The sequence below is a fragment of the Eucyclogobius newberryi genome, unplaced genomic scaffold (assembly GCF_026437365.1).
Source record: "Eucyclogobius newberryi isolate DKJ021-1_F unplaced genomic scaffold, fEucNew1.0.hap1 SCAF_20, whole genome shotgun sequence".
Taxonomy (NCBI): domain Eukaryota; kingdom Metazoa; phylum Chordata; class Actinopteri; order Gobiiformes; family Gobiidae; genus Eucyclogobius; species Eucyclogobius newberryi.
The window spans coordinates 16,861,856-16,889,693 of NW_027315835.1; the positions used below are offsets into that span (position 1 = coordinate 16,861,856).

Below are 27,838 nucleotides of genomic sequence, written 5' to 3' on the forward strand. Positions count from 1 at the left end.
TCACAATGGGACAATTCCAGTGTTGCAACACAGATTAGCTACAGAAGCAGATTAGGTACAGTAGTATAATAATAAAAAACAGATAACATATATTTTACACAGCCCTGTCGATTCCCGTGCTGATAGTCCAAGTGTCCGCCAAGTGTCTGTGTCCTGTTCGTCAGGAAGTCAGTGATACACCATCAGGTGGAGTCGGGCATGTTGAGCTGAGAGAGCTTTTCCTACAGCAGAGCAGGGAAGATGGTGTTGAATCAAGAGCCACAAATATGATCGTAGATTCCCGGGGACCAGGATGATGGCATTGTCTACAGATCTGTTGACTTTGAAGGTGTTTTGCTGCAGATCTAGGAGGAGAGAAGTGATCGGCTTGAGGTGGGGCAGGACCAGACGCTCACATGACATCATGACTACAGACCTCAACCCCACAGGCCTGTAGTCATGTGATCAAGGGCTTCTTGGGATCAGGAACAACTTGAAGCAGGCAGAAACATCATGACTTCATAAATTGCGATAAATTCATAATCATGACCTAAGCTGAGGTTCAAAGAAATCACATTTTGCTGAATATTTAGGACCTCTAACTTTCCTACTGCTAAGTTAGAATGCATACACCCAGCTTAATGAATACAGGTGTAGCCTAATTGTGTCCTATGTAACCTATATAATAAAAAGCCTATTGGCTATCACTTTTGTTTCCTAAATAGTCTACAGCCACATCAGAAAAAGTGATAAAAAGCCTGTATCTAGACTGTATCTGGTTGACTTCTCTTTACACTCCTGTGAGTCTTTCCTGTGTTAATCTTAAATGGTATAATAAAAGCAGAACAGCCTGCTATAAGCTTTTTCCATAGGTTTTGCGAGTGTGTGAATTTAGTTTTAGTAAAGTAGTGCAGCGTGTGAATGAAGCTTGTGATTAGTCCAGTGTTGTGATCATGGTTGTGACGCCTCTGCTCCTCTGCTGTCTCCTCTCACGACCCGTCCGCCACAAACTCCCACAATTCCCCGCGCCAGGACAAGATGGAAGAAAGCAGCAGCCGCCGGAGAACAATGTTTTGGCAATAAAATCTCCAATCGGTGAATACGAACGGGATATATGTGCGATTTGACTTTACGGCGGCCATGTGTAGGTAAGTGCAAAAGTATACCACAGTTTAAATTGTATATATAGCGAGGGATAGTTGAAATAAAGGCGAGGGGATTGTCTGTCTCGGCGCAGATGCACTCGAGCCCTGCGAGCATCATTGTTTCTCCTGCATGGGTCAGTGTTCGTCTAAATCAAGCAGCTTACACACGCTCAAACCCTTTTCTGCCGTCTTAATTTCAGAGGTTTCAACGTGCAGTTTGAATTAGATTAGTTTTGGAGCTAAATATACTCTTACAAACTAATAATCATTCTCTAAAACCATTAGATCCCTCTTCAGTTGGAATAAAGCCACAAAGCGGCACATGCTGTTTTCAATGCCCATGGTCTTTAGTTCTTCAAAGTGTTAATTGAGTGCAAAAGCTAATTTCAATCAGTATGGCTTATTCATTTGCGTTTTATTTTTATTGAATATTACTCAAATCCGGTTAAAATGTTAGCATGTCGACTCTGGAAATTATTGTATATTAACACGCCTGGACGAATGAGGGATTACACCGACACATTGTATATTAAAACAATATTGGGTTAGGTTGCACGAAATGTTACAATTTAATCAACGCTAACTTTGAATCAAAATCTTCGAAGTAAAAAAAAACTAATTGACGGCACCGTGAGTTAAACTCTGTGCAGTCCCGTAATGCGGGTTTTCAGACGGGCTACAGCTAACGAGCTAGCGTTAGCATGGCCGAGACTTGTTATCAACACACCTTCGAAACTCGTGTATTCCTATCTGGCTCGAGCATGTGATATGAAGCCCTCATGAGGGCCACGTTTGTCAGAAGTAGTGTGTACAGTGGAATGCCTGATCCGGTTGTTGTTGCTGCTAAAGTTAGCTATCAATAAATAGAGCGCCAGCAGCAGTGTGTTCAGAGAGATTTGATTTCACGAGCGTCATCAAAGCTCGGCAATTAAAATACGCTCCACTTCGGATAATGTGCCGATTTATGTTGATGCATTTGTTTCGCTTTAGATACGTTTGAATATCTAACCTTAGATGGGCCAGGTCAATGCAACCATATCTCATTTTAGCATTAGCCTTATTGTGCTAACCACAGCATAATACAAATTTCAACCTGAATTTAAAATGGTGCATTTTAAAATATATACAAATTATTCTAAAACAACGCAATTTCAACTTATACAAGCTATTTTGCTCTGAATATTTTTTTTAGTCTTGTTTGGTGTGCAATTGTTTTGGAGAAAATGTGTGCATATTCCTTGATTGAGTCTCAGCTTTGCTAAGCAGCGAGCTAACTAGCCTGCTATTATGTATCTCAAAAACTCATTAACAGATACAATTCTGACGTTAAATAATGTCACTGAAATGTACGTCTCTATGTAATAACGTGTCTAGATCCAGCTAACTTAGTGTAAGATATTCGTTTTGAGTTTACTTGTGTAAAGGAAAATATTCTGAAACATTAAGCTTTAGATCTCAAATGTTGCCATCACGATAAAGCTAGATTTTGGCGTGAACAGTGACAATGGGAATACATTATTGGCAAGCTGTCTGCACCTTGAGACAGTTGGGCTACTTTTTCTCATATGAACAATTGTTTCTTGTGTAAAAATCGCACACATCCACATTTGTTAAGTGTTTAATAACATTCCCCCCTCCAATTCTGTACCTTGAAGAAATTATTGACAGTTCTACCACAAACTCTTGCTTATTTTGTGTTTTTTCTTTAGGTTAACCACTTCCTGCATTTCCCTGTAGAGTTATCAGCCGCCCTCTGTTTGAAGTTTCAAACACCATCATGAGTATAATTCAGGACAAATTAGGCAATGAGTTTTTGCGCAACGGTGGAATGGACCCCAATTTTGCGCCAGGCATGCTCATGTTCAGCCACTTGCCTCCTGTCACCAGCTTTACTCGACTGGCATCCCAATCAGTTATGAACGAGCTTCCACAGGAAATGATTCTGAAAAAGGAACGGGACTCGCCGCCAGAGAATCAGGGGAATGCTGTTACCAACCCAGGGGGCTTCCTACACAGCATGGGCATTAAGCAGGAGCGGATAAGTGAGCTTGATTATCGCATGCCCCTCTATGGCGGGAGCGGAGGAGTGCCTGTGAACTGTACTGGAGGGGGCGCGGGGAAGAGTGTTGATATGCCAGAAATGTCCTACAGCAATCATCACCAAAATCACCAGAACATGCTTCTTCATGATTTGAGCCTCATAAACGTGCGTGGTCCGGGGAAACCGGTAAAAGCATATTCTATTTCTTTCTGTATTCCTGTCTTCAACAACACTTTGTCAATGTCTATAGATGCCTGGAAGAACAGGTAAAGAGCCTAAAGATTCCTCTGCCAGAAGAGGGCGAAGAAGCAATGGAGATGGACAAGGCGGCAAACCTCGAAGGAAGCGCAACGACCCGACCAAGGTTGGTTTATACAAGCTTTTAGACACGATTAAATGTTGCTTATTGTTGTTCTTAACAAGTGCTTACATTGTCCGATTGTAGTCCATGATGATAGATGCAGATGGAGTATGTCTGTCGCCTAACTCTAAACCACACATCTGTGAGCACTGTAACGCTGCTTTTCGCAGCTCTTATCACTTGCGCAGGCATGTGCTCATACATACAGGTGAGTCTTTGTGTTTACTGTGGTCTATCAATTGTATTTCCATTTGTAAATCAAGTTAAATCATATCAAGTCATTGTACGTTTTCCATAATTGAACTTGTAATTCTAAATTGGTTGGCCTCAAAGAAGAATCAAGCATGACTCTGTGATAAGTTATAGTTTGCTGGGTAAGTTAGTCATCTTTACGCTGGGAACTCTGTACAAAGCATTTGATTTTGAACTCACGTTTAGTTCTAGTTTCAACTAATTTACGTGACTACACGTTGAGGTCAAAACAGAAATGTATTTGAGTTATGTAGCCAGTGTATTAGTATATTGTATGCTCATAGATTTTTAATTTTTTGACTGCTCAGGTGAGAGGCCTTTCCGGTGCAGTCAGTGTAACATGAGCTTCATTCAGAAGTACCTGCTCCAGCGGCACGAGAAGATCCACAGTGGTATGTTCCTTCTTTAGCAAAAAAAAAAAAAAAATGCAGTCCCTGGTTGAAGAAAGTCCCATTGTTGTTTGCTGAAATTGAACTAAAACTGGAATTCCACTGTAAAATCCAATAGACGGACAGTATTCCACTGACAAAATGTTCACACATTTACTAAATTACTTTTGACAGCTTGCAGCTTGCAATTAAAAGTGTGGGGGAAGTTACTTACAAAAAATTATTAGTTGCACATTGCTACCATAGTTATTTGTTGAAAAAAATATATATTAGGCTACCTGGTTACTTCCTCAAAAAGTTACATTACATTGATTACTTAAATTTCAATATTGTATAGAATAGAATAATACATCGTGTACTTTTATGTTTTATTAAGGTGTTTTTAAAATTGAGGTAAACGACACATTAGTTGTTTAAACTGGCTCAAATGGCATAACACCAAGAACTGAAATGGTCTTTTTAGCACATTCAATATGCTCCTTTTCACAGTAATGCGTCACATCACTGCGTTCCTAAAATGCATACTATAACACAGTAGCCAAGCTACACCTAATGCTTATCTATGAGACCCATCTAATCCCACTCTGGTAAATAGAAATAAATAAGTTATTATATTTTGTGTAGCAACATCAATACAATGCCTTACAATTGTAATTGAATCAGGTTGTTCATTAATGCTCCTTTTTCTTTGGGTTGTTTTTACAGGTGAGAAACCTTTTAGCTGTGACCAGTGCAACATGCGCTTTATCCAGAAGTACCATATGGAGCGACACAAAAGGACACATAGTGGCGAAAAGCCATATCGATGTGACACCTGCCAACAAGTAGGACCTTCTTACTCAATCATTGCTGTGTTACTACTACTACTAAAACTAAAAATTATAATACGTTTTTTTTTCTTTCCAGTTTTTTTCTAGAACAGACCGGTTACTGAAGCACAAACGGACTTGTGGAGAAGCCATAAAGAAGGGCTTAGACCCAAACATGCTGGAGCTCAGTGAGGCCGAACTAGGCCAGGGCAGCTATTCACTCACTCAGGGAAACGCTACCACCTCTGGACGCAAGAGGGCAAAGTCCAAAAACGGAGAGGCAGGTGAGCGGAAAAGGAAGAAGAGTACTTCAGCATCTGTGGCTGGAGCCTCTTCTGATGGCATGGGCTTGCAGGACTTTAGCATGGAGCACCCCTCTGGCTCCACTGCAATGCATGGCCGCACGCCTAAACTGGTGTTTAAAAAAGCTGGGCGGAAAAGCCAGGATAAAGGGCTGCTGTCCCTAGAAGAAGGCACTGGGGGACAGAAACTGTTGGACCAGAAAGCTGTTTCCATGGATCACGTGGACAGCTCAGGTCTGGATAGTTTAGACCTGCTACAAGGAACAGGCGGCACTAAGCAGGGTCCCACCACCACCAGCAACTATGATGATGCAATGCAGTTTGTTAAAAAGAGGCGTTACCTCCATGCGGTCAACAATGACTATGGCGCAGGGACATTGCACATGGCAACCCAGGCAGGTAGTGTCATCCAGGGCTCCCTGGGCCCTGAGCCCACTCTGGCCATGTTGGACTCTCCTTTAGAGCTCAAACATGATAAGTCGGGCATTCCAGACGAGGTCCTGCAGAGCCTGTTAGATCATTATAGCCATAAGCCTGAATCGGCACACCATCACGACGTGACCTTTGACCTGTCAGACCATCCTCATCACGTTGACCTTCAGCCTGCTGCCCCGGTGACGCCTGAGCTTGAGGATGATGTAGCAAATGGAGGCGATAAGACGGCAGTGATGAGCGAGTATTCAAAGTTCCTTCTGCAGGCCCTGGAGCGCACCAGCCACAGCGGGCCTTTCCCCAGCTTGGGCTCCTCAGGCCCTTTCCCTTTGCTGTCCAACAGTTCCAGTCCTACGGGACCTCTTTTTTCAGATAAGCACGTGTACACCACATCTCCTCTGGACTGCTATCCTGCTGCTGTCTCCTCCCCGATCACTATCGTCCCGTCCTCCGCTTCCTCCTCATCGTCCTCCAAGTCCCATTACGCCATGCTAACATCCCAGGACAACTATCACCTCAGCCTGGACTCCAGTAGCCACCAGCAGCTGACGCCATCTCAGGAGCTAACTGATCAGTTGGACAAGCAGCACTCCCCTGGGGCCTTCAGCCTCCCGCCCCAAGACCTGACGGCCACTGCAGAGAGCGCCAAGGGCCAGGCAGCCAAGACAGAGCCCAGCACTGCACCCACCAATGGCTCCAGCTTCTCAGAGCTGTCCCCGCTCAATATCCCAAAAGAAACCACCTACCAGATCGAGAACTTTGCCCAGGCTTTTGGATCACAGTTCAAATCAGGGCGCAGGACCCCTCTGAGCTATGGGAGCGACCCAAGCACAGAGGTGGATGCCCGGATACGGACTCCAGAATTCTCAGGATACAGCAGTTTGTTAGCTGATGTAAGCGAGACAGTCAGTACAGGATCAAAAACCCAGACAAGCCAAAGTTTCAGATAAGGGTCAAGCAAGGTCCAACCAGGGTCCTGTTACTGTCCACACGGCCCTTTTACCATCCTTATTCTGTTTTTGTAGCATTTCTTTTAAACACTGCCATAAAATGTTAGTACAAAATGACCAGGGAGGGTCTTTCATGGCCTCAAATGCAATTTTTTTAAGTCTAATTTTTATCATGTAATTAGTCACCTACCGGTAATTTTTAAGATTTGTGATTTTTATATGATCGTAAACTGTAGACTTTAAATTTAATTTAAAACATTAGAGGGTAGCTATGAACTTGCATTTGTTTTCTGAACCCTTGTGTTTTACCAATCATCATGCCATTGTTAAGTAATAATGTTGATCTCAATAATGACACTTTTGGCAGGGAAAGGCCCAGAAGTCAAATGGCAAAAATATATATTGTCTGTTACGTATTAACTCAGGAAAAGGCAAATTTGTGTAATAAGACTTTGTATTGAGATGCAATTAGCACAGTTTTTACATGTGTACTTTGACTACAAAGCTTTGTTTTTGTTTGTTTTTTTTTCTTTTTGAATTTGCCAGGTCAAATTACAAAATATTGTTCACTTTCAGTTGTGCGTCTTGTCAAAATTATGGTACTATTGTCATATTACAGAAAACCTCTGTATTAATTCTGAGGGCTATTTTTACATGCTGAAACTGGTTATTTAAATCCGTAGTGTATAGTTGACATGCCATCACAAAGAATCATATGCAACCACTGGCTAATGACAAATATTATTCATTAACTGAACACGCAATAGTCCCCAACCCTTAAACTGTACATCTGTAATCCTTGTTTTCTGGACAACTGTCATAACTTTTTGCTGTTGCTTTTTGTCAAAGGCATCAAACAAGCACTTTTTAAAACAAATAACAAACCATTATTGGAAATGACGTGAACTGAACAATTAGCATACAGGACTATTATGCTTCTTATTTTAAAAGGAGAAAACTGTGAATGGGTTTGGGTGAGGTGGGAGGGTCTGGGGTTTTGATAGTTGAGTCTAGACATCACCATGGGCATTTAAATGGATTTGGATCTCAATGGTTTCGAGGTTTATATGGGAGTTCCTTTTTTTTTCTTTTCTTTTTTTTACGGTGTATCGGGTTGTAAAGATAATTTGCCATCATTTTGTTATACAATATTTTAAAAGTACCTCTTTGTATTTTGTTTTTCTAAGAGCAAGGCTGACATGCTGGATCACTCGTTGACTTTGAAGCCGGGCATATGTTGGATGCATACACAAATCCCCTTTATTTATTGTCCTTAACCCCAACAGATCACTGTAGCAAACAATTTTGGCAAGTAATCACCGGACCTGAACACTGCTTTGTCCCCCTCATTTTATTTTCCCTTTCAAATCACTGCAATAGCTACTTCAGCAGCTTAGAAAGTATAATTTGTGTGTTTCCCCTCCCATAACATATCCCTCCTCTCACAAGAATAAACAATGGCCTTCTTTGTCTTCCATGGCTGAAGCCACTCTATCCCGAGCAGCCAGGGTTGATATGTAATTTAGTCGATTTCCTGTGAGCATTTTCTTGAACTTACGGGCCCACGTCTTTTAGCACCACAGCCAAGAGACTTTGAAGCTGCTTCTATCACAGGGAACAAAGACCAGCCACTTCGTGCGGACACTATGCTTTTAAAAGAGAAAAAAAATGATACGATTGACCTTAATATACCTCATATCACTAAAGCTAAGAAGCAGGGACATGCATTTTATGTATGTAGTGGACATATTTGTAGTATAGGTTTGACATTCTATAATCTTTTTAACACTGCTTGTGTTTACATCTATTGAGCAACAACTCCGCAAACGTATTATTTCTTTTTATGTAAAAAACAAAAACAAAAAAAAACATTGACTAAGCAGTGTTGCATCTAGATGCCTCATAGAACATAATTTTTTCTCATGTTATATCCCTTATTTTTATCGCCATAATGTGTTTTTGTATGATCTCTAGAAGGATATTGTTTACAAAAATTTACAAAAAACACTAAAAATGTGTCTCAAATTTTGAGTTTTTCCAGTATGCATGATTAAGACATTTTTGTATGGCTTTTTCTGACTTGTCGCCTCAATACCAAATTTTGTAGCAGAAGTCACTCCCTTCTGTTTTAGACCCCCCTCCTATGTGATATGATTTTTCCAGGCTTTACTTGTTATTGAGAAGATGAACGATTAGAGAAGTCAATAAATTTCTTTGTTATAAAATGTGTTGTGCTGTACTTGAGTGAACACAAAATGGATTGAATTAAGTTTTGTGATGAAAGCAGATTTTTCTTTCCTTGTTATGCAGCTGTTTAGTCTCATGGGCAAAAGGTCAGAATGACCTAAAAACACGGCACAAAACAGTAAAATGTCTTCTGTCAACTATGTGCCTCCTCGGCTCCAAAATTAAATCACTGTTGAGGAAAAAACTATTATTTAAAGAATAAAGACTTTGGTCGCTGTTGGTCTACTATCTTCATGAATCAGAATTGAATGTCCAATTTCCTTGTAATATGTTACCTATCAGTCTTTACAATGGCTGTTAATGGGCACATCGGTCATAAAAATAAATTGGTTCGACATTAAAACAAACTTTTTCTTAACATGCAAATGTATTTTGGTAAAAACTATAACAAATGTCATTACTTAAACATTTCCTATTTGTTAATCACCTACTGTTTCCCCCTTTAATGTTAAGGTTCCATTTGAGTAGTGAACAGTGCATTGGGTGGGCTCAAGATGACCATAACTCCCAAGTGACTTTGGACTTCAAGCCACAGCTGCAGCCCAGTCATCTCGTGTTGACACGCCATGCGCCGATGCTCATAAAACCCTTCAGATAAAAACAGGAACATGGCAACATTTATAAAGACTGCATTTGGAGGAGATAAAAATCTAGTTTAACATCAAATATTTATTATTTTAAAACATCCTTTAAAACAATGTATTCTGACAAACTCCATGTAATACATAAAAATACATAGACTGAAGCCTTTCCTATTTTTGTATTTATTTCACCTTATTTGTTTTATTACAGGATTCCAATCGGAACCCTTATTCCGAAAGTAAAATACAAAATGTAATTTTCCACCAATCAAGAGGCAGCTTGTGAAGAATTGTGTTTAACCTACCCTTTATACATCAATTCAAGAAAAGAAAGGTGTTCTCATGTATTTTAATTTGTCAAATGATCATTTCTGTGTGTAGGCCTACATTAGAGGAGTTCTGGCCCAGTGCATTGAAACATGGTTGTGAGGAAGCAGTGGGATTTCCAATCAGGAAGAAAAATTACAAACCTAAAAAAATCAAGACAAAATCAATTATTTGATATAAATTATTTGATTTGTGTCGTCCAGGAGAATTCATTGTAGAAAAAGATTCAGTTTTCACCTGGACTATGTTTTTTGAAAAAACAAGACGTTTCGACGACAAGAAGTTTTTTTGATTTAATGAAATTAGGTCCAATAACACAACAACCCCTTCAAATAAACAACATTAACAATTTCATTCTGCAGTGGGGTCCCGAGCCTGTTGCATGACTATTTTTGGGGTGCCGGCCTGAAAAGTTTGGGAAACCCTGTAATAATATAATCTCAACTGTGTAAAATGAGTAGTCCAACCTTCATAGGCCCTTCAGGCACAATGTAGGGTCAGTAAAGTTAACCAGGAAAGATCCACTGACATCTGAATCTCTTTTTGAGGGGAGTCCTGGCCCTAGATGGAAGCTTATTGTAACATATTTGTGATGATCAAAATACTAGTCACAACTATTCAGATTCATCGCTCCAGCCGCTTGAATGTTCCTGTAATGTGTTTTTGCTCTAAAATCACAAGCGAGTGATTCATGATTTAGTTTTTTTTTTATGTCAGTTATGTCTGTGCTACAGGTTTTAAACCCCGTGTAAAAATAGCTTTGTCGTCATTCCAAGCTTTATCTCATGCTAGACTTTTCTTTTTATATTTGAATGGGATCAAAGTCAATTTAGAGATATCATTTTTATTTTTTTATGATTCCTGATGTAACTTACGGATTCTCGTAAACTTTAGTTCTTTTTAGGATTGATTTGAATGCTTTTTAAGATGATGTTTGAGCCGTTAACCCGCTGTGACACTTTTCCATTGAAATCGTTTTGGTCCTGTTGTGGTCGAAAAGCTGTGCAGTCCAATGAGGAAGTGTGTTTGTCTCATCCGCCTCAGGGTTTAACTGTCTGGGAGGAGTAGAGCCATAAACTGATACTTTGGCCGCGGATCATTGCTTTAGTACCTTATATTGGTACACTTTGTTTTATTGTGTACCAGCCCTGAAATATAACAGTACATTGAATTCGGTTAGGATGTGTCTCCCAATCACAATTCAATCCAATGAACTAAAATGAAATCATAATGACACGATATGGGGAAAAAAAACGTCATGGTAACATACATTACAAGAAAATATTGAGCCACGCCCTTGTGACCTCTGAACCTCAAACTCCAGGTGCCGCCTTGAAAAGAGTGGCTAATGATTAAAACCACCAAATGCTGAACAACGCCTCAATCATCAATTCAAGGTAGAGAGGAATCACTTGTCACTTGTTCTTGAGGATTCAAATATCCGTCTTAATGGCACTGAAAATACTAATCTACCTGCTTCTTGTGGTTGGGGGTAAGTAGACCTTTAAAGTTTATATTAATGTCAATTTGAAGATTATTTTTATCAACACAGATCAGGATTTCTATTTACTGTAAACTGAAAGATAGAAAAAAGTGGGTTGTCTGTGCCAGTTGTGCAGTTACTGGTAATTGTAAACCTAAAATATCTCAACAATCAGATTTTGCCTAGTTTATTTTAATATTTTCAGTTTTAAAATACGAATAGCCGTTTTTCGTATTTTAGCCAGTTTTCTGTTTTTTTTTCCTCCTCAGACAGGTAAATATTTGAACAGCTGGTTAATAAACACATTTTAGTATCATTATATGGCCCTGGTCTGTTGATTTTCCTTGTTTTTTTTCCTACTAACTTTAAGATATGAGTAACTTAAAGCTGTGCTGACGGCTAATGCTGCTCAACATCATCATTACTTTGACTACCTTCATTTGTATCTGTTTGAATCCATCAGTCTACCTTTGTTTATTGTATGCAACCTAATGTTCAAAGAAATCCACATCACATCATACAATGTATTCCTAGCATAAAAACGTTAAACATAAAACTTTATTGTTGCAATTATGCGTCTAGTTTTTACAACCATCACCGTCACGCAAGAAATCATCGAAAGGGCAGGCACCAACACCACCCAGGCTCCGACAGTCACCAACGGCACCACACCAACCATCAACGCCACCACACCAACCATCAACGCCACAACACCAGACACCAACACCACCACACCAGACAACAACACCACCACACCAGACAACAACACCACCACACCAGACAACAACACCACCGTGCCAACCACCAACACCACCGTGCCAACCACCGAGGCCCCCGGGACCACAGAATCACCAGGTATTTATGACACTGTTCCATTTGCAAATACTGCTCCATCGATTGTTTGATTGTTTTATTGTTTACTTTGACAAGAGCTCAACGTTTTCCAAAGGCTCATAATCTTTCAAATAATTCTGACCAGTAGGGCTGTAGTCGCCGTAAGAAATTCTTGGTCGACTAAAAACATGTTCTGCCTATCGATTAGTCGACTAAAAAGGGGTCCGAGCAAAATCTCTCAAAACGATTGCGCATCTCTATGGATCTAAAAATCAATCAATCAATCAAGAGCCCTTTATAACACTCAAAGTGACCAAAGTGCTTCACAATAAAATCAAGGCAATATAAAACTAAATAAAAAAAACAAACTGTACAAAATAAAGTGTCATTACTTACGAGTGTTAAAAGTCAGTCTGAGTAAATACGTTTTTAGCCTGGATTTAAAAAGGTTAAAATCGGTGATGCATGTCGGGGGGCAGTTTGTACAGTGACAGAGAAGACTCGATCCCCCCGTGTTTAAGTCTGGCTCTGGGGACGTCCAGTAGAAGTTGATTTTTAGACTACAACTGCTGACCAGTAGAGCTGTAGTCGACTAAAGACTACAACTGCAAGGGAGTTCATGCAAAAAGTTAAAAATAATTTGAAAAAGATGAGGAAACAATGTATTTATATGTATAATGACAGAGTAAACTCGAGAATCATTAGTTTAATCGGCCCTTTTATGTATATAAGTAACAAAAAATACCAAATTTTTTAGCTAACTTACTCCATATCTTCTCCTTTCTGCTGCTGCCCCATGTAAATCCTTCTACCGTAATCTAAGTAAAAGGACAAATAAATGCCTACAGCCCTACAGACAAGCCTACTTTTGGACAAAGAAAATGCCGTTATTTACATTGAACCACTGTAGTTTTTATAATGCTGATGAAATGTAAAATTAGTAGGCAATAAAACTTGAAAGCTTTAAATTGAGCTTTAGGAATACACAATTTTCAGGACTTTAGAGGTAAGGACGATGTCATGATGTCACTTCGATTGTGTCTGAAAAATCCAGTTTCTCCACAGTTTACTACTGACATTAGCGCTCAGGTCAGTTATGTAAAGAGAATGACAGAAAATCCAATAGAGGCTTGTTTATATTAGAAATGATAAAAAGGACAAATGTGGGATCGATATTGGAGAAAAACACATTTCAGACTTTTTTTTCTGATTTGGGGTTGGATCTTACATCTAAATAAAACTATAATTACTACAGGTCGTCACTAGTCTAAACCATATAACCACTGTATTTGTATGTAATTAAACTGGCTACACAACTGTATCTCAATCACAATTTTTGAAGATGTGTTCGGGTGGATTCAGCATTGATTTATTTTAGAATCTATGAACCGGAATGAATTGATTGATTTGTTTATTTATAATACAAACGTGTCCTTCATCCGAAAATGTTTGAGAAATCCTGCTGAAAAAAACTTCTGTCTGATATTTGTCACTCTTGACTCGCGATAAGAGATAATTACACACATTATGACTAACCTGGACTTGACCAGAACTAAACCGCGACAAGAACAGAATCAAACAGTGAAGGGTTTGTTGGTTGTGATCAATTGTATGAACGTTTTAATGTCTCGTTATCAGCCTGCCACGGGACTACAAGTGGAATTTAGCACTTGAGCTACAACCTGGTTCAAAGCATCTCTCTTCAAAATATACAACAGACTGAACAAAAAGTATGGAAGCTGAAAATGACTTGACCTTGACTTGATCCTGGTTCAGTTTGCGTAGTTACTTGTTTTATTTAATAAGACAGGGACAGTGCACAATATACATTAACCTTAAGCAATTTGTTCAGTTAATATCCCACTATAAATTCTAAATAATTCTCAATTTTAGATTTTTAGGCGTTCATGCAAATGTTTTCTTACTTTTAAGTTGTCTTACTGAGCTCATTCTGCTCCTTACAGCTGTTTGTGCGTCAAATGGCCCGTGTGGCAGTGGAAGCACGTGTCAGGAAAGAGCAGGTCAAACGTATGTGTGCTTGTGTCTGGCTGGAGACTACTATGATGAGACACAAAGCCAATGTCTTCTTGGTAAGTATTTCATGTTAACCCACATTGTCAAAAACTATCAAATGCAATCCTAACATTTTTCACTTTTTAGCCAAGGTTTTTCCTGGTGAAGTAGCCATCACAGGAACTTATACTGAAGCTATGAGCAAGCCAGCATCAAAAGAATTCAAAGATGTTGCAGATCCTATTCAAAAAAAGGTAAACATGTAAAGCCTCTACACTGCACTAATCAATAAGTGTGTTGTGCTTATTCTGTGCAAAACATTATTACATTGTTTTTTGGTGGCTAGCATTACATTTTTATGTCACGGTTTGTCGTTTGTTTGTTTTTCTCAATGAAATCGAGCAAAGCCAAAGAGGAAAGTGATGTGGTTTAGTCATGAGTAATATGAAGCTAAAGATTCACTAATCCTTGACCTACAAACCAAGTTGAATGATTTTACTATAAATGAAGAAACAATACTGTCTTTTCTACATAACAAACAAATAGCAACTGAAATGTAAAATGTTATATAAAGGCAGCTAGACAAACCTAGTTAACCATGTCTATGTTTAGGTCTTTAAATGGTATTATATAATTCAAATGTATTCTTGGCAACAACAATGATCTAGCCATTCTCTTGACTGGTGATTGAAAAGCCGATGTTAAACCATTTCTTGTCAACTCTAGCTGGATAAAGCTTATGAAACTAATAAGGAATATCGTGGATCTACCGTGACTAAACTCAGGTTGGGTATTGTTTTTAATACATATATTTCAGTTTTACTCAGCTGATTATTAAATACTGTATAATCTTGATTGTAACTGCTTTTTTCTGTGCAGCAAAAACACAGCAACGCCAGCAAAGATCATGAGAACTGCAGGAATTCTCGCTACTGTGGAAATAAAATTTGACAAAGATTCTACGGTAAAAGCTGAAGAGGTTAAAAAAACTGCCTCTGACGCATATCCCTCATTTCAGGGTAATTATTAAAGAATACCTTAGTTACAAGTTTCTTTATTGTTATATATTCATTAATGTATTGTGTGTGATGTATCTGTCCTAAAGCAACAGACTTATGTGCCAGTAATCCTTGTGATGAAACTACTACTAAATGTTCGGGAGCTGAAGGATCATTCACTTGCGACTGCACAGACAGTTACGTCCCAACAGTCTTAAGTGATCGCCTCTGTGTCGGTGAGTCCTTGTCCCAGTTATCAACGCACTGGTCCTGAAACCTCCATAACATTAAGTACATTTTGTTCTTTTTAGCTTGTCCAAATAGTTACGAAGCAGTTGGTCAAATTTGTAAACAGTAAGTAAAGTACAATTTTACTGAAAGATGACAACCAATGCTACTGTGTAATATTGACCAAATAAATATCTCTTTTAGATGTGGTTTTGGCTACTCGGGTCTCAACTGTAAAGACAGTAAGTCATTTTGGGATTTTGTGAGGATACATTTTAGACAATGTAGCCGATATATAAAGTCAACAATGCATCATTATGTCTCTGTGCATTTATTTTTAGATTGGCAACTGATTCTAGTGATAGTTGGCTCCTTGCTCAGTGCTCTTCTGCTTATCACAATAATCGTTAGTACAGTCATGGCTCTAAAGTAAGTAAAACTCAAAGGAATACTGTTTTATTTTTGTTCAAATGTGAATATGAATGTTGTGGATCCTTTTATTTTCAAAGGACCAAGAAGAAATTAAAGAAGGGGAAAGCAACTGATTATGCAAAGCCCAATCTGAACCCTGCCCCTGTAAGGAACCCTCATGTTAGCAATGGTTCCGCAGTGCCGCGACCCACTCCGGTCCAAGCCAGTCCAGCCGGAGGAAGGCCCGGATTTGGGGGCAACGTTATGCCAAGGATTCCGCGAGCAACAGCTAACGAAGGCTGGGACCGCAGTAACCTCGAGATGGCGCCAAGCAACAGTCGGCAAAACCTTATTCCTGCTGGACGAAACTCTGTATGTAACCCAACTCAAGCTCACGTTACAACTACAAGGCATTTTGTCATTTTACATAATCAAAACATCCATTTATTAGGCTTTTTCAGTGGTTTTAAAGATTACCCATATATCAGGACACATAACGTATCAAGTTCTGAGTATCAAGACACGTGTAGTATTATAGACCCAGTATCAGGACACGTATAGTATTATAGACCCTGTATCAAGACACGTATAGTATTATAGACCCTGTATCAGGACACGTATAGTATTATAGACCCTGTATTAGGACACGTATAGTATTATAGACCCAGTATCAGGACACGTATAGTATTATAGACCCTGTATTAGGACACGTATCGTATTATAGACCCAGTATCAGGACACATAACGTATCAAGTTCTGAGTATCAAGACACGTATAGTATTATAGACCCCGTATCAGGACACGTATAGTATTATAGACCCTGTATCAAGACACGTATAGTATTATAGACCCTGTACCAGGACACGTATAGTATTATAGACCCTGTATTAGGACACGTATCGTATTATAGACCCAGTATCAGGACACGTATCGTATCAAGTTCTGAGTATCAAGACACGTATAGTATTATAGACCCTGTATCAGGACACGTATCGTATCAAGTTCTGAGTATCAAGACACGTGTAGTATTATAGACCCTGTATCAGGACACGTATCGTATCAAGTTCTGAGTATCAAGACACGTATAGTATTATAGACCCTGTATCAGGACACGTATCGTATCAAGTTCTGAGTATCAAGACACGTATAGTATTATAGACCCTGTATCAGGACACGTATCGTATTATAGACCCTGTATCAGGACACGTATCGTATCAAGTTCTGAGTATCAAGACACGTGTTGTATTATAGACCCTGTATCAGGACACGTATCGTATTATAGACCCTGTATCAGGACACGTATCGTATTATAGACCCTGTATTAGGACACGTATAGTATTATAGACCCTGTATCAGGACATGTATAGTATTATAGACCCTGTATTAGGACACGTATAGTATTATAGACCCTGTATCAGGACATGTATAGTATTATAGACCCAGTATCAGGACACGTATCGTATTATAGACCCTGTATCAGGACACGTATCGTATTATAGACCCAGTATCAGGACACGTATAGTATTATAGACCCTGTATCAGGACACGTATAGTATTATAGACCCTGTATCAGGACACGTATAGTATTATAGACCCTGTATTAGGACACGTATAGTATTATAGACCCAGTATCAGGACACGTATAGTATTATAGACCCAGTATCAGGACACGTATAGTATTATAGACCCAGTATCAGGACACGTATAGTATTATAGACCCAGTATCAGGACACGTATAGTATTATAGACCCAGTATCAGGACACGTATAGTATTATAGACCCAGTATCAGGACACGTATAGTATTATAGACCCTGTATTAGGACACGTATAGTATTATAGACCCTGTATCAAGACACGTATAGTATTATAGACCCAGTATCAGGACACGTATAGTATTATAGACCCTGTATCAGGACACGTATAGTATTATAGACCCTGTATTAGGACACGTATAGTATTATAGACCCTGTATTAGGACACGTATAGTATTATAGACCCTGTATCAGGACACGTATAGTATTATAGACCCTGTATTAGGACACGTATAGTATTATAGACCCTGTATCAAGACACGTATAGTATTATAGACCCAGTATTAGGACACGTATCGTATTATAGACCCAGTATCAGGACACGTATAGTATTATAGACCCTGTATCAGGACACGTATAGTATTATAGACCCTGTATTAGGACACGTATAGTATTATAGACCCTGTATCAAGACACGTATAGTATTATAGACCCAGTATCAGGACACGTATAGTATTATAGACCCAGTATCAGGACACGTATAGTATTATAGACCCAGTATCAGGACACGTATAGTATTATAGACCCAGTATCAGGACACGTATAGTATTATAGACCCAGTATCAGGACACGTATAGTATTATAGACCCAGTATCAGGACACGTATAGTATTATAGACCCTGTATTAGGACACGTATAGTATTATAGACCCAGTATCAGGACACGTATAGTATTATAGACCCTGTATTAGGACACGTATAGTATTATAGACCCAGTATCAGGACACGTATAGTATTATAGACCCTGTATTAGGACACATATAGTATTATAGACCCAGTATCAGGACACGTATAGTATTATAGACCCTGTATCAGGACACGTATAGTATTATAGACCCTGTATTAGGACACGTATAGTATTATAGACCCAGTATCAGGACACGTATAGTATTATAGACCCAGTATCAGGACACGTATAGTATTATAGACCCTGTATTAGGACACGTATAGTATTATAGACCCAGTATCAGGACACGTATAGTATTATAGACCCTGTATTAGGACACGTATAGTATTATAGACCCAGTATCAGGACACGTATAGTATTATAGACCCAGTATCAGGACACGTATAGTATTATAGACCCTGTATTAGGACACGTATAGTATTATAGACCCAGTATCAGGACACGTATAGTATTATAGACCCTGTATTAGGACACGTATAGTATTATAGACCCAGTATCAGGACACGTATAGTATTATAGACCCAGTATCAGGACACGTATAGTATTATAGACCCAGTATCAGGACACGTATAGTATTATAGACCCTGTATCAGGACACGTATAGTATTATAGACCCAGTATCAGGACACGTATAGTATTATAGACCCTGTATTAGGACACGTATAGTATTATAGACCCAGTATCAGGACACGTATAGTATTATAGACCCTGTATTAGGACACGTATCGTATTATAGACCCAGTATCAGGAGAGGACACAAATTGTATCGCAATACCCACCACTATTGACAAGTTATTTAAGTTAACTAACATAACATAAGTACAGTCCGCAAAACTACTCTTTCCATTCTTAATGATCTTTTGTGGTCTGCTCTTTTTGCAGCGTCGGTTTGATGAACACGATGACCCCTACAGCCGCCCGAATCCGCAGAACAACCCGTACGGCATGGGACGACCTCAAGTCAACCCCTACGCATCTAATCAGGGACACAGCAATCCGTACTTTAGGAACGACAACTGAAAGCACTTCTAAATGACATGGCTTCTATTCTATAGCATTGCATTAATCACAAGTTGTATTTTATCTGTGTGTTTAGGTGTGTGATACAACATGTTATAAGCAGGGTTGGGTGTGACTTAGTTATCGGAATATTACAAAGTCAAATTACATTTTTCTGGAACTTGAAGATTTTGTGTTTGTGAAATACCTCTAATCAAATTACAGTAATTAACTAGATATTCAGTTAGTTACACCAACGACAATGTTTGATAGAGCATCGCCTCCTCTGTATGCACGAGTCTGGACACAGCTTAATCAAGGAACATGTTGATGTGTGATCAGCGAAAACCCACAGACTTTACTCAGCTGTCAGAGATGTTTCCCATCTCTATGTTTGAGCCAGTTTAAACAACTCATATGTCGTTTACCACTATTTAAATGTCTTTAATAAAACATAAAAGCACATATTACAACAAGTACTCCCCAAGGAATTCAACAACATTACTTTATAAAGGCAGTATGTAAGTGTGTAATATTGTACATTTTTAACACATAATAAATTAGTCATGTGTAAGTAATTACTTTTTCAAAGTAACTTTCTCTTTGGCTATAAGAAACATTATTTTCTTTTTATGTGCTTTTTTCTATTGTAATGGTCTTTTAATAAACATAATTGGATACATTTGTTTTGTGTTTTTCACAGTATAAAGAGAAGTACTATTATGATAATAATGATAAAGTATTAGTTTTATATGAGGCTTTTCCAGACTCAAAGTTGCTTTACAATTGTAATTGTTTTAAAATTGATTCAGTCAATATTGCCGATCTGCAGCATCAGCACCTCCAGCCACCACCAATCACTCACTCACAACATTCATACTGGGCAAGGTAGGTGAAGTGTCTTGCCAAAGGACACAATGACCTTTTACACTGGAGCCATTGCTGGCCCTCTGCACTCTGGTTTTCCCGGCCCAACCCTGCTTAGCTTCTGAGATCTGACAGCATTGACAAGGTGGAGTATGATCTTCCAGAAACCCCCCACAATTCAACAAGCAATCTACAGAAAACCACAAGAGGGCGCTAAAGTTCAGGATATCTGCACATCTGACTATTGTTATTATGATTATTTATTGTAGAAAAAAGATTCAGTTGTAGTCATCTGGACACTGTTTTATATTGTGATTTGTGTACAAAGTGTGCTCTATCATTAAAAGGGAAAAGGTATATAAAACTTAAAACTTTGTGTATTTAAAATTGTAATCACTATTACTGTGCCACTGTTTTCTTTAATATTGATTCAAATCCAGGAGCCAATCATTCAATTTTTGGTTTAAAACACTTCAAATACTAAAATCTATTAAGTGTGATAGCTGAAGGCAACTTGCTGGAGAAAAAAACAACAACATAACAATTAAGATTAGTATTATCACTTTAGCTATGTCCTCAAAATTGCAATGTCGAGTGTCAAAGAACACAATAAATATATATTTTTAAGCTCTTCAACTGATTAAATATGTTACTTTATCATTAATATTATGCACAATTAAGCAGAGCTGTAATCGACAAAAAAAAACCTTATAATACAAATAAAATAATTAGCTGAATAATATTTCTTGTTTGATTTCTAGTGACGGAGAAATTAACAAAATAACTAAATGCAACTATTGATGTTACTAACAGCAAGATTCATCTGATTGAACTTGAGCGAGTATCAATACACACAATATTCAGATTACCAAGAATTATCTACAAAAGTTGAGAACTAATTGTGAATAAACAGGGACACTTACTTGATAATAACTCTCTTCTAAATTATAGTATACAACACCAAATGATTTACTAAAGGCAACATAATATCAATGTTTACATCAACTATTAATCAAGTCTGCAGTGACTTCCAGACATTGGTCACTTTTTTCTTGCTGATGTGGACAACGTGGGAGCTTATAAAAGTTAATCTTAGTTAAAGTTTATGTAAAAGAGGCATGTCATAAAAGCTATATTATTGCATGTGATGTTACTGGTCGAGGAGTTTAGGCATTTCTACATCTTCTGGCTCACTGAGAGTGCCTGAGCGGAGCAGCCTGAGAAGCGTAAAGGCCTTGGACGGGGTCTCATGAGCACAACATGGGGCTAAAGGGTCTATATCTTCTGTCTCTGCTACTAATGCTCCAGGAAAGTCACTTGACTCAAGGTATTACACCCATTTTACACTCAACATTGTACAGTTCAACTTTTTTTAAATTGCAAATGTCTTTTAAGTTGTTTTGACAACATTGTTTGCTATATTTTTTATTGTTTACTGGTAAACTGAAAGTGTTTTTCAGACTTCCTATAAGTGATCTGTTCTTCTGTATCTACCTCTGTATCTACCTGCGTTGCACCAATGAAATTTCCCCATGTGGGACAATAAAGGAATATCTTATCTTATCTTATATAGTAAGTACAATATCTAGGGCTTTACAATGAATCGCAGTTGGTTCAAAACTTTTCAAAATGAGGGGAGAGTTGGGGTTAGACCGCTACAAATGTGTTCAAACGTATTGGAGATGCAGCTAACGATCATTTTGCTAATTGGTTAGTCTATTGTTAATCCTTTCAGTTAATCTATTAGTCACGTGATGATTTGTATTTATGTTTTTAACCAAATTTGACCCAGATGAAGCTAAAAGTTAAGCTGGTTAAAAGTGTGTTTTCGTCGAATACACTTTCATTTCAATATCAGTCCTAAACCTTATATTCTCAGCTCATGCCATGTTTTGAAATCTATTCATAGACAAGTTAACGATTATTCGATGACAAAAATGTGTTGACAATTATTTCAATCATCAATTAGCTGCGATAAATCAATGATTTTTTGACAGCGGCGTCTCATTGTTTGCTCAAAAAAGTGTAATGTGTGAAAAATGTGCTCTGTGGATTGAATTTGATTTGAAAACATAAATCATAAATGTAATTGTAGTACTTGTTAAAAGTATATATATTTATATCACTATGCAGCTCTGATCTACAAAAGGCTTGTTCACTCACCTAACTTGGGTGAGACAGGAAAGAGATTTTACTGACTCTAAGTTCACATGACCGGGTCCAATCTGAGAGCAAATTTACAGGTTTGGTCACATGCTGCGCGGTTCAGAAGGGAGCCCATAGCATCATAAACAGGAAGTCACTTAGTCACAATGACCCTAAAGCAGGAATAAACCAGGACAAACTTTTTTATAAATGCACAATACATTAAATAAACCAGAGAATAGCATAGTGAATTGAGAAGCACTTACGGTGTTAGGGTCTATTATGATACATTACAGCTATTTATTTGACCCTCCACCACAGCTCAAGTGATAATGTACAATAAAAAGTAAGTTTTTAACTAGTTCAAAGAAAAGGTGACACATGATACATTCTGATCCCAGATAACTAGTCTTTGATCTGTTAATTTATGTTCACAAAATGACTGGTGTACTATAGATGCTAAACTTAACTTTGGACCATTTGTCATCACATGGTTTTTAATTCAAAAACATGGCAGTTGTCTTGCTTCATTTATGCATATTTTGGTGCATGTTTAATTACAGTTTGTAACACTTGATCTCTTGGAAGTCTGTGAACCTTTTTGAAGTCCATACACTTTCAACATGTTAGTTTGGATTATTTGTTACACATTCTATACTTTTGTTTGATTTGTATATCCAGTTACCGGTATATGTGTGTTATATGTATTTTTTAAATGGTCACGCATCTTGTTTTATTTTGGTGTAAAAGATGACACGTTTTTCTCCAGGAGCTTGTGACAACGGACAGTTTCAATGCAACAATGGACAATGCATCAACAGTGAGTGGCGATGTGATGGGACAAAAGACTGTACCGATGATTCAGATGAGCTGAACTGCCGTGAGTAGGACAAACTTTCAGTGCCTTCAACATTGTGTGTGGGGAAGAGTAATTACAGGAGTGGGATCATTACATAATAAAGAAAAACACACATACCTCAACCGTGTGAAATGTTGTTGTTTAGCTCCACCAGCGTGCACCTCTCAGGAGTTCAAATGCGTGACCAGCGGAGAGTGCATCTCAATGGGATTCGTCTGCGATGGGGAGCCAGACTGCGTCGATGGCTCTGATGAGCAGAGAACATGTGGTATGCATAATTCACATTTCAACAGTAGAGTCGGGAGGATATATCGAAAGAAGAAGGTGATCAACTGTGACGCAGAGTCCAAATTCTGATGGGGACATTTAGCAGAGGATAGATGACTCTGGGACAGCCGGGTTTGACCTTTGTTTCAGAGGTCACACACTAAATCTTTGGACAATTTTCACTGAGGTTATGATGTTTAAGATGTTTTTTGTTTTATTTGAGCAGATTTTTCATGAAGCCCCAGTCTGTGGCCGACATTTGTCTCCATAATATCAACTACTTTACATCTTAATTGTCTGAATATTATGAGATTATAAAGAAAAAATACATACATTTTTCCAGCTCCATTGTATATATTCCAACATATTTTATGCATAACGGAAAAATAATTTACCCTCAACTAAAGAATGTATACATTTTGAAGTCCTTTGGCAGAGGTCTAAGTTGTGTGGTTGATCAGATTTCGCTCTGTACATTTTTTTTTTTTGTTTCTTATTGATAATTTATTCTTTGAGCAAGCTGCTGTGGTCTGCATCTAAAAACACACTTCCCTGACTCCTCCAGGTGGACGGACCTGCAGCTCAGAGCAGTTCACGTGTCAGGAGGGTCAGTGCGTCCCCTCCAAATACAGATGCGATCACGTCAAGGACTGCGTGGACAACTCAGACGAGAACAACTGCAGTAAATAGCACATACTCCCTAAAACATACACGCCCAATGATACGATTTGGATTGATACTTATTTATTTTGTCTTTGTTTCTTTTCCAGATTACCCACAGTGCACTCAGAAAACCTGTGCAAACGGAGCCTGTTACAACAACTCTCAACACTGCAACGGGCTCCAGGACTGCAGGGACGGCTCCGACGAAAACAACTGCAGTGAGTTAAAGGAATAAAGAAACACTTTTACTGCAACGGGGAAATGTTTCAAAGCTTAAAAAGCCTACAGAACAAATATGGTCTTATGATGTTCATTTTAGGATACATACAATTGTGTTATTATATTGTCATAAGTGACTAAGGTTGTTGCTTATGTTTTAAATATAGTAAATAAGTGACGCAAAATAAAACCTAAAAAATAAAATCTTGAATAATGGCCTATAAGATAAGATAAGATAAAATAATCCTTTATTGTCCCACATGGGGAAATTTCATTGTTGCAACGCAGGTAGATACAGAGGTAGATACAGAGGAAAAGAACAGATCACTTATAGGAAGTTTGAAAAACACTCTCAGTAGAAGATCTTTTATAAACAAAAACTCCTATAGACGAAACCTCTCATTTCCCAACAAGGGATGGAGGGGAAAAATAATAAAGATAAAAATAAATAAATAAATAAATACCATTGCATGTGATCACGACAGTAATTGCACAGGAATTGCACATGAATTTCACAGTAATTGCACATGAATCACGACAGTAATTGTACATGAATATGACTATAATTATATGTGCAGCTGCCCACACATTCAGATTTATTCAATTATTTGCCACGCCAAACTGTCTTAACTTATGTGAGTCATAGCATTAACTCCGAACACAACACAGTGAATGATTTTTGTTTATTTCAGCAAACACTCACTGTCCCTTCCACCAGTATCAGTGTGCAAATGGTTACTGTATCCCACAATCCTTTGTGTGCGACCACTGGGACGACTGCGGGGACTTCAGTGACGAACAAGGCTGTGGTTAGTAGGACACCGAGCCTCTAAAGTTACAGTAAAGAGCGTTTGTTCTGTACTTTTCTAACATGTTTTGGCGCTTTAGTGTATGAAAGCTGCAGTGGAAACCAGTTCACGTGCACCAGTGGCAGGTGCATCCCTCAGCGATGGGTTTGTGACCATTTCAATGACTGTGGAGACTACAGCGACGAGAAAGGATGTGGTGAGTAAAGCTATAAAGTTCTTGTGAATCGGATAGTGGTAGTGGTTCTACTTTCCTCTGATGGCACTTTTACACCAGGTTTAGTCCCAGTTCAGTCTTTCAGAACTGGTCTTGATTCTACCCCATGATGTTACTAACTGATAAGACAGCAAGATTTGAAATAAATGAGCAAATGTCTTTAACAAAAAAAACAAATATGCTCTTTCCATCTTGATCTCCTTGAAATAGTTTAGCAGTTCACATTTCAGTTCCCTTTTTGGTCTTGTAAGAATCATTGTCCAAAGATTTACTATTTTCAACCTCTGGATTTTAGACAGTAACTCGAGGGACTGTTACCCGGGAGAGTGGGGATGCCCTGGGTCTACAGTGTGTATCCCCGTGGATAAAGTGTGCGACGACAAACCAGACTGTCCTGGAGGAACAGATGAGAGCAACTCAACGGCTGCTCAGACCTGCGGTAAGTCACATTTACAGACCATCATTAACTAATTCAACTTTGGCTTAGCTCTAACAACAAAGGTTCCATATTTTAACTAACAATGTTTTATCATTTTCACCCTTATGCTCTTCTTCCCACTATTGCTTGTAATGAAACGTAGACTACTTTATAGCCACTGTACTAGGTTATATGACGTGAAATACTGTTGCAAAACTGTTCCAAATATTTGAAGCTAACACAGGAAGTTTAAGTAAGAGCTATCACATGTTTGACACCACAAAATCTCTCTATGGCGCTGTAAATGTGAGTTAATGGACTCTTAAGTTTACGCGTCAGCTGTTAGGCAACTGGTAATTACACATTTTACACAAATTCTCGTTCAAGATTAACTTTTAGTGTTATGATTTTTACATGCCCTTTGTGCTGTTAAATCATTACCTTTTGCAAGTGCATTGCTTAATAATACATTTCTGTATTGAATCATATTTGTTTACTATCATTACAGGTCTTGAAAGATGCTCCACTTTGAGTTGTGAATACATTTGCCACCCATCGCCTCAGGGTGGCGCCTGTTTCTGCCCTGATGGTTTTATTGTAGCCAATGACAGCCGCACCTGTGTTGGTAAGAGACTCCTTTCTTTTGACTAAAATCTATGCATATGTTTTTGAGACTAAACTAGACCTTGACTGTATATGAAATATCTTTATCTTTATTATTTACTTCATTGTCTTGACTGTCACTAGACTATGATGACTGTCAAATCTGGGGAATCTGTGACCAATTGTGTGAAGATCGTCCTGGGACCCACCACTGCAGCTGTGCTGATGGTTACTTTCTGGAACAAGGGCACGCCTGCAAGGCAAACGTGTCAAGTATGTGTCAGGCACTATTTCATCCAGCATCTTAAATATTACAGTTTAAGTTTTTTAGTCTGGTTAGAAAAGTCTAGGTGAAACTTGTCTTTATACTTTCAGCCGGACTTCCACAGCTGATCTTCACAAATGGGGGTGACGTGATGATGGCCGACATCCACGGTCGTTTTGTCAGAACCCTCGTGCCCTCGCAGGGTAAAGGCCTGGCTGTGGGTGTGGCCTACAACTGGCGCAGTGATAGAATCTTCTGGAGCGACACATACACTAAAAAGGTCAGGCTGCATTAGTTTACACTGATACTGCCAAATCTCGTCTCACAATCTGCTGTTATCGATCATTAACACGTGTTTTTCCCTGCCAGGTCTACTCTGCCAACTACAATGGAGAAGATGTGAAAGAGGTCCTCACGGCGTCAGTGCAGAACGTGCAGAACCTGGCTGTGGACTGGATCAACTTCAAACTCTACATCTTGGAGGCGATGGTGGAGCGCATCGACGTGTGCGAGTTCAATGGAGACAATCGAGTCACACTGGTGGCTGAAAACCTGCAGACCCCCCACGGCTTGGCTCTAGACCCTACTGTGGGGTGAGTATTGTTGCACACTTCATTATTTTGTATTATTGCTTTCTTTTCTTTACTCATTGTTTCTGTTCTATAGCTACATGTTCTTCACAGACATGGGAGTGTCCAGTGAGCAGGTGAAGCTTGAACGGGCCTTTATGGACGGCAGCAACCGCATGGAGCTAATTAAAGTTAGGCTGGGCACACCAACTGGAATTAGTTTGGATATCGTCACCAAAAGGGTCTACTGGTCCGACAGTCACTTTGACACCGTGGAGACAGTCACCTACGACGGCTTGGACAGGTTTGTGTTGAATCCGGCTCAACTAACGGCATCGTTTTGTGGCTGTACTTGTGCGTAACATACAGTGTCTCGTCTTTAGGAAGATCGTGCTCAACGGTATAACGCAGTCTCCACATCCTTTTGGAGTTGCAGTGTTCGAGAACCACGTTTTTTTCACCGACTGGACGAAAATGGGCGTTATAAGAACAAATCGATTCAACGGGAGCGGCCCGGCACTCATCTATCGCACGGCAAATCGCCCAGGCCATGTCGTGGTTTCACACTCAGTTCTGCAACCATTCGGTAAGAACGAAGGCATCGGGAACATTACAGTCAGTCAGAGGCAACTTTGTCCTTTTGAAACTATGTGATATAAA

General features: G+C 38.9%; 3 protein-coding genes across 3 annotated transcripts in view; all 3 read left to right on the forward strand.

Annotated features, from left to right (window-relative positions):
* Positions 1-964: 964 nt before the first annotated feature.
* On the forward strand, positions 965-6,792 carry znf281b (zinc finger protein 281b). The gene is made up of 7 exons (XM_072455647.1): positions 965-1,127; positions 2,834-3,330; positions 3,416-3,529; positions 3,611-3,734; positions 4,087-4,170; positions 4,873-4,991; positions 5,074-6,792. The coding sequence occupies exons 2-7, from the start codon at positions 2,902-2,904 to the stop codon at positions 6,658-6,660; spliced, it is 2,457 nt and encodes an 818-aa protein (XP_072311748.1). The 5' UTR covers positions 965-1,127; positions 2,834-2,901; the 3' UTR covers positions 6,661-6,792.
* Positions 6,793-11,870: 5,078 nt separating this feature from the next.
* Positions 11,871-19,365, forward strand: LOC140369530 (uncharacterized). The gene is made up of 10 exons (XM_072456893.1): positions 11,871-12,002; positions 14,097-14,222; positions 14,872-14,930; positions 15,025-15,164; positions 15,251-15,379; positions 15,455-15,497; positions 15,576-15,613; positions 15,713-15,800; positions 15,881-16,154; positions 19,164-19,365. The coding sequence occupies exons 1-10, from the start codon at positions 11,871-11,873 to the stop codon at positions 19,299-19,301; spliced, it is 1,167 nt and encodes a 388-aa protein (XP_072312994.1). The 3' UTR covers positions 19,302-19,365.
* A 3,677-nt stretch (positions 19,366-23,042) lies between these two features.
* The window catches only part of lrp2b (low density lipoprotein receptor-related protein 2b), a 30,309-nt gene continuing 25,513 nt past the window's right edge, over positions 23,043-27,838 (forward strand). The window contains exons 1-13 of the mRNA XM_072456895.1: positions 23,043-23,172; positions 23,297-23,419; positions 23,984-24,100; positions 24,189-24,299; positions 24,993-25,109; positions 25,189-25,305; positions 25,619-25,762; positions 26,250-26,366; positions 26,489-26,617; positions 26,720-26,889; positions 26,979-27,202; positions 27,276-27,482; positions 27,562-27,764. Coding sequence (XP_072312996.1) covers positions 23,043-23,172; positions 23,297-23,419; positions 23,984-24,100; positions 24,189-24,299; positions 24,993-25,109; positions 25,189-25,305; positions 25,619-25,762; positions 26,250-26,366; positions 26,489-26,617; positions 26,720-26,889; positions 26,979-27,202; positions 27,276-27,482; positions 27,562-27,764 — 1,909 coding nt within the window. The remainder of the gene's footprint in view (positions 23,173-23,296; positions 23,420-23,983; positions 24,101-24,188; positions 24,300-24,992; positions 25,110-25,188; positions 25,306-25,618; positions 25,763-26,249; positions 26,367-26,488; positions 26,618-26,719; positions 26,890-26,978; positions 27,203-27,275; positions 27,483-27,561; positions 27,765-27,838) is intronic.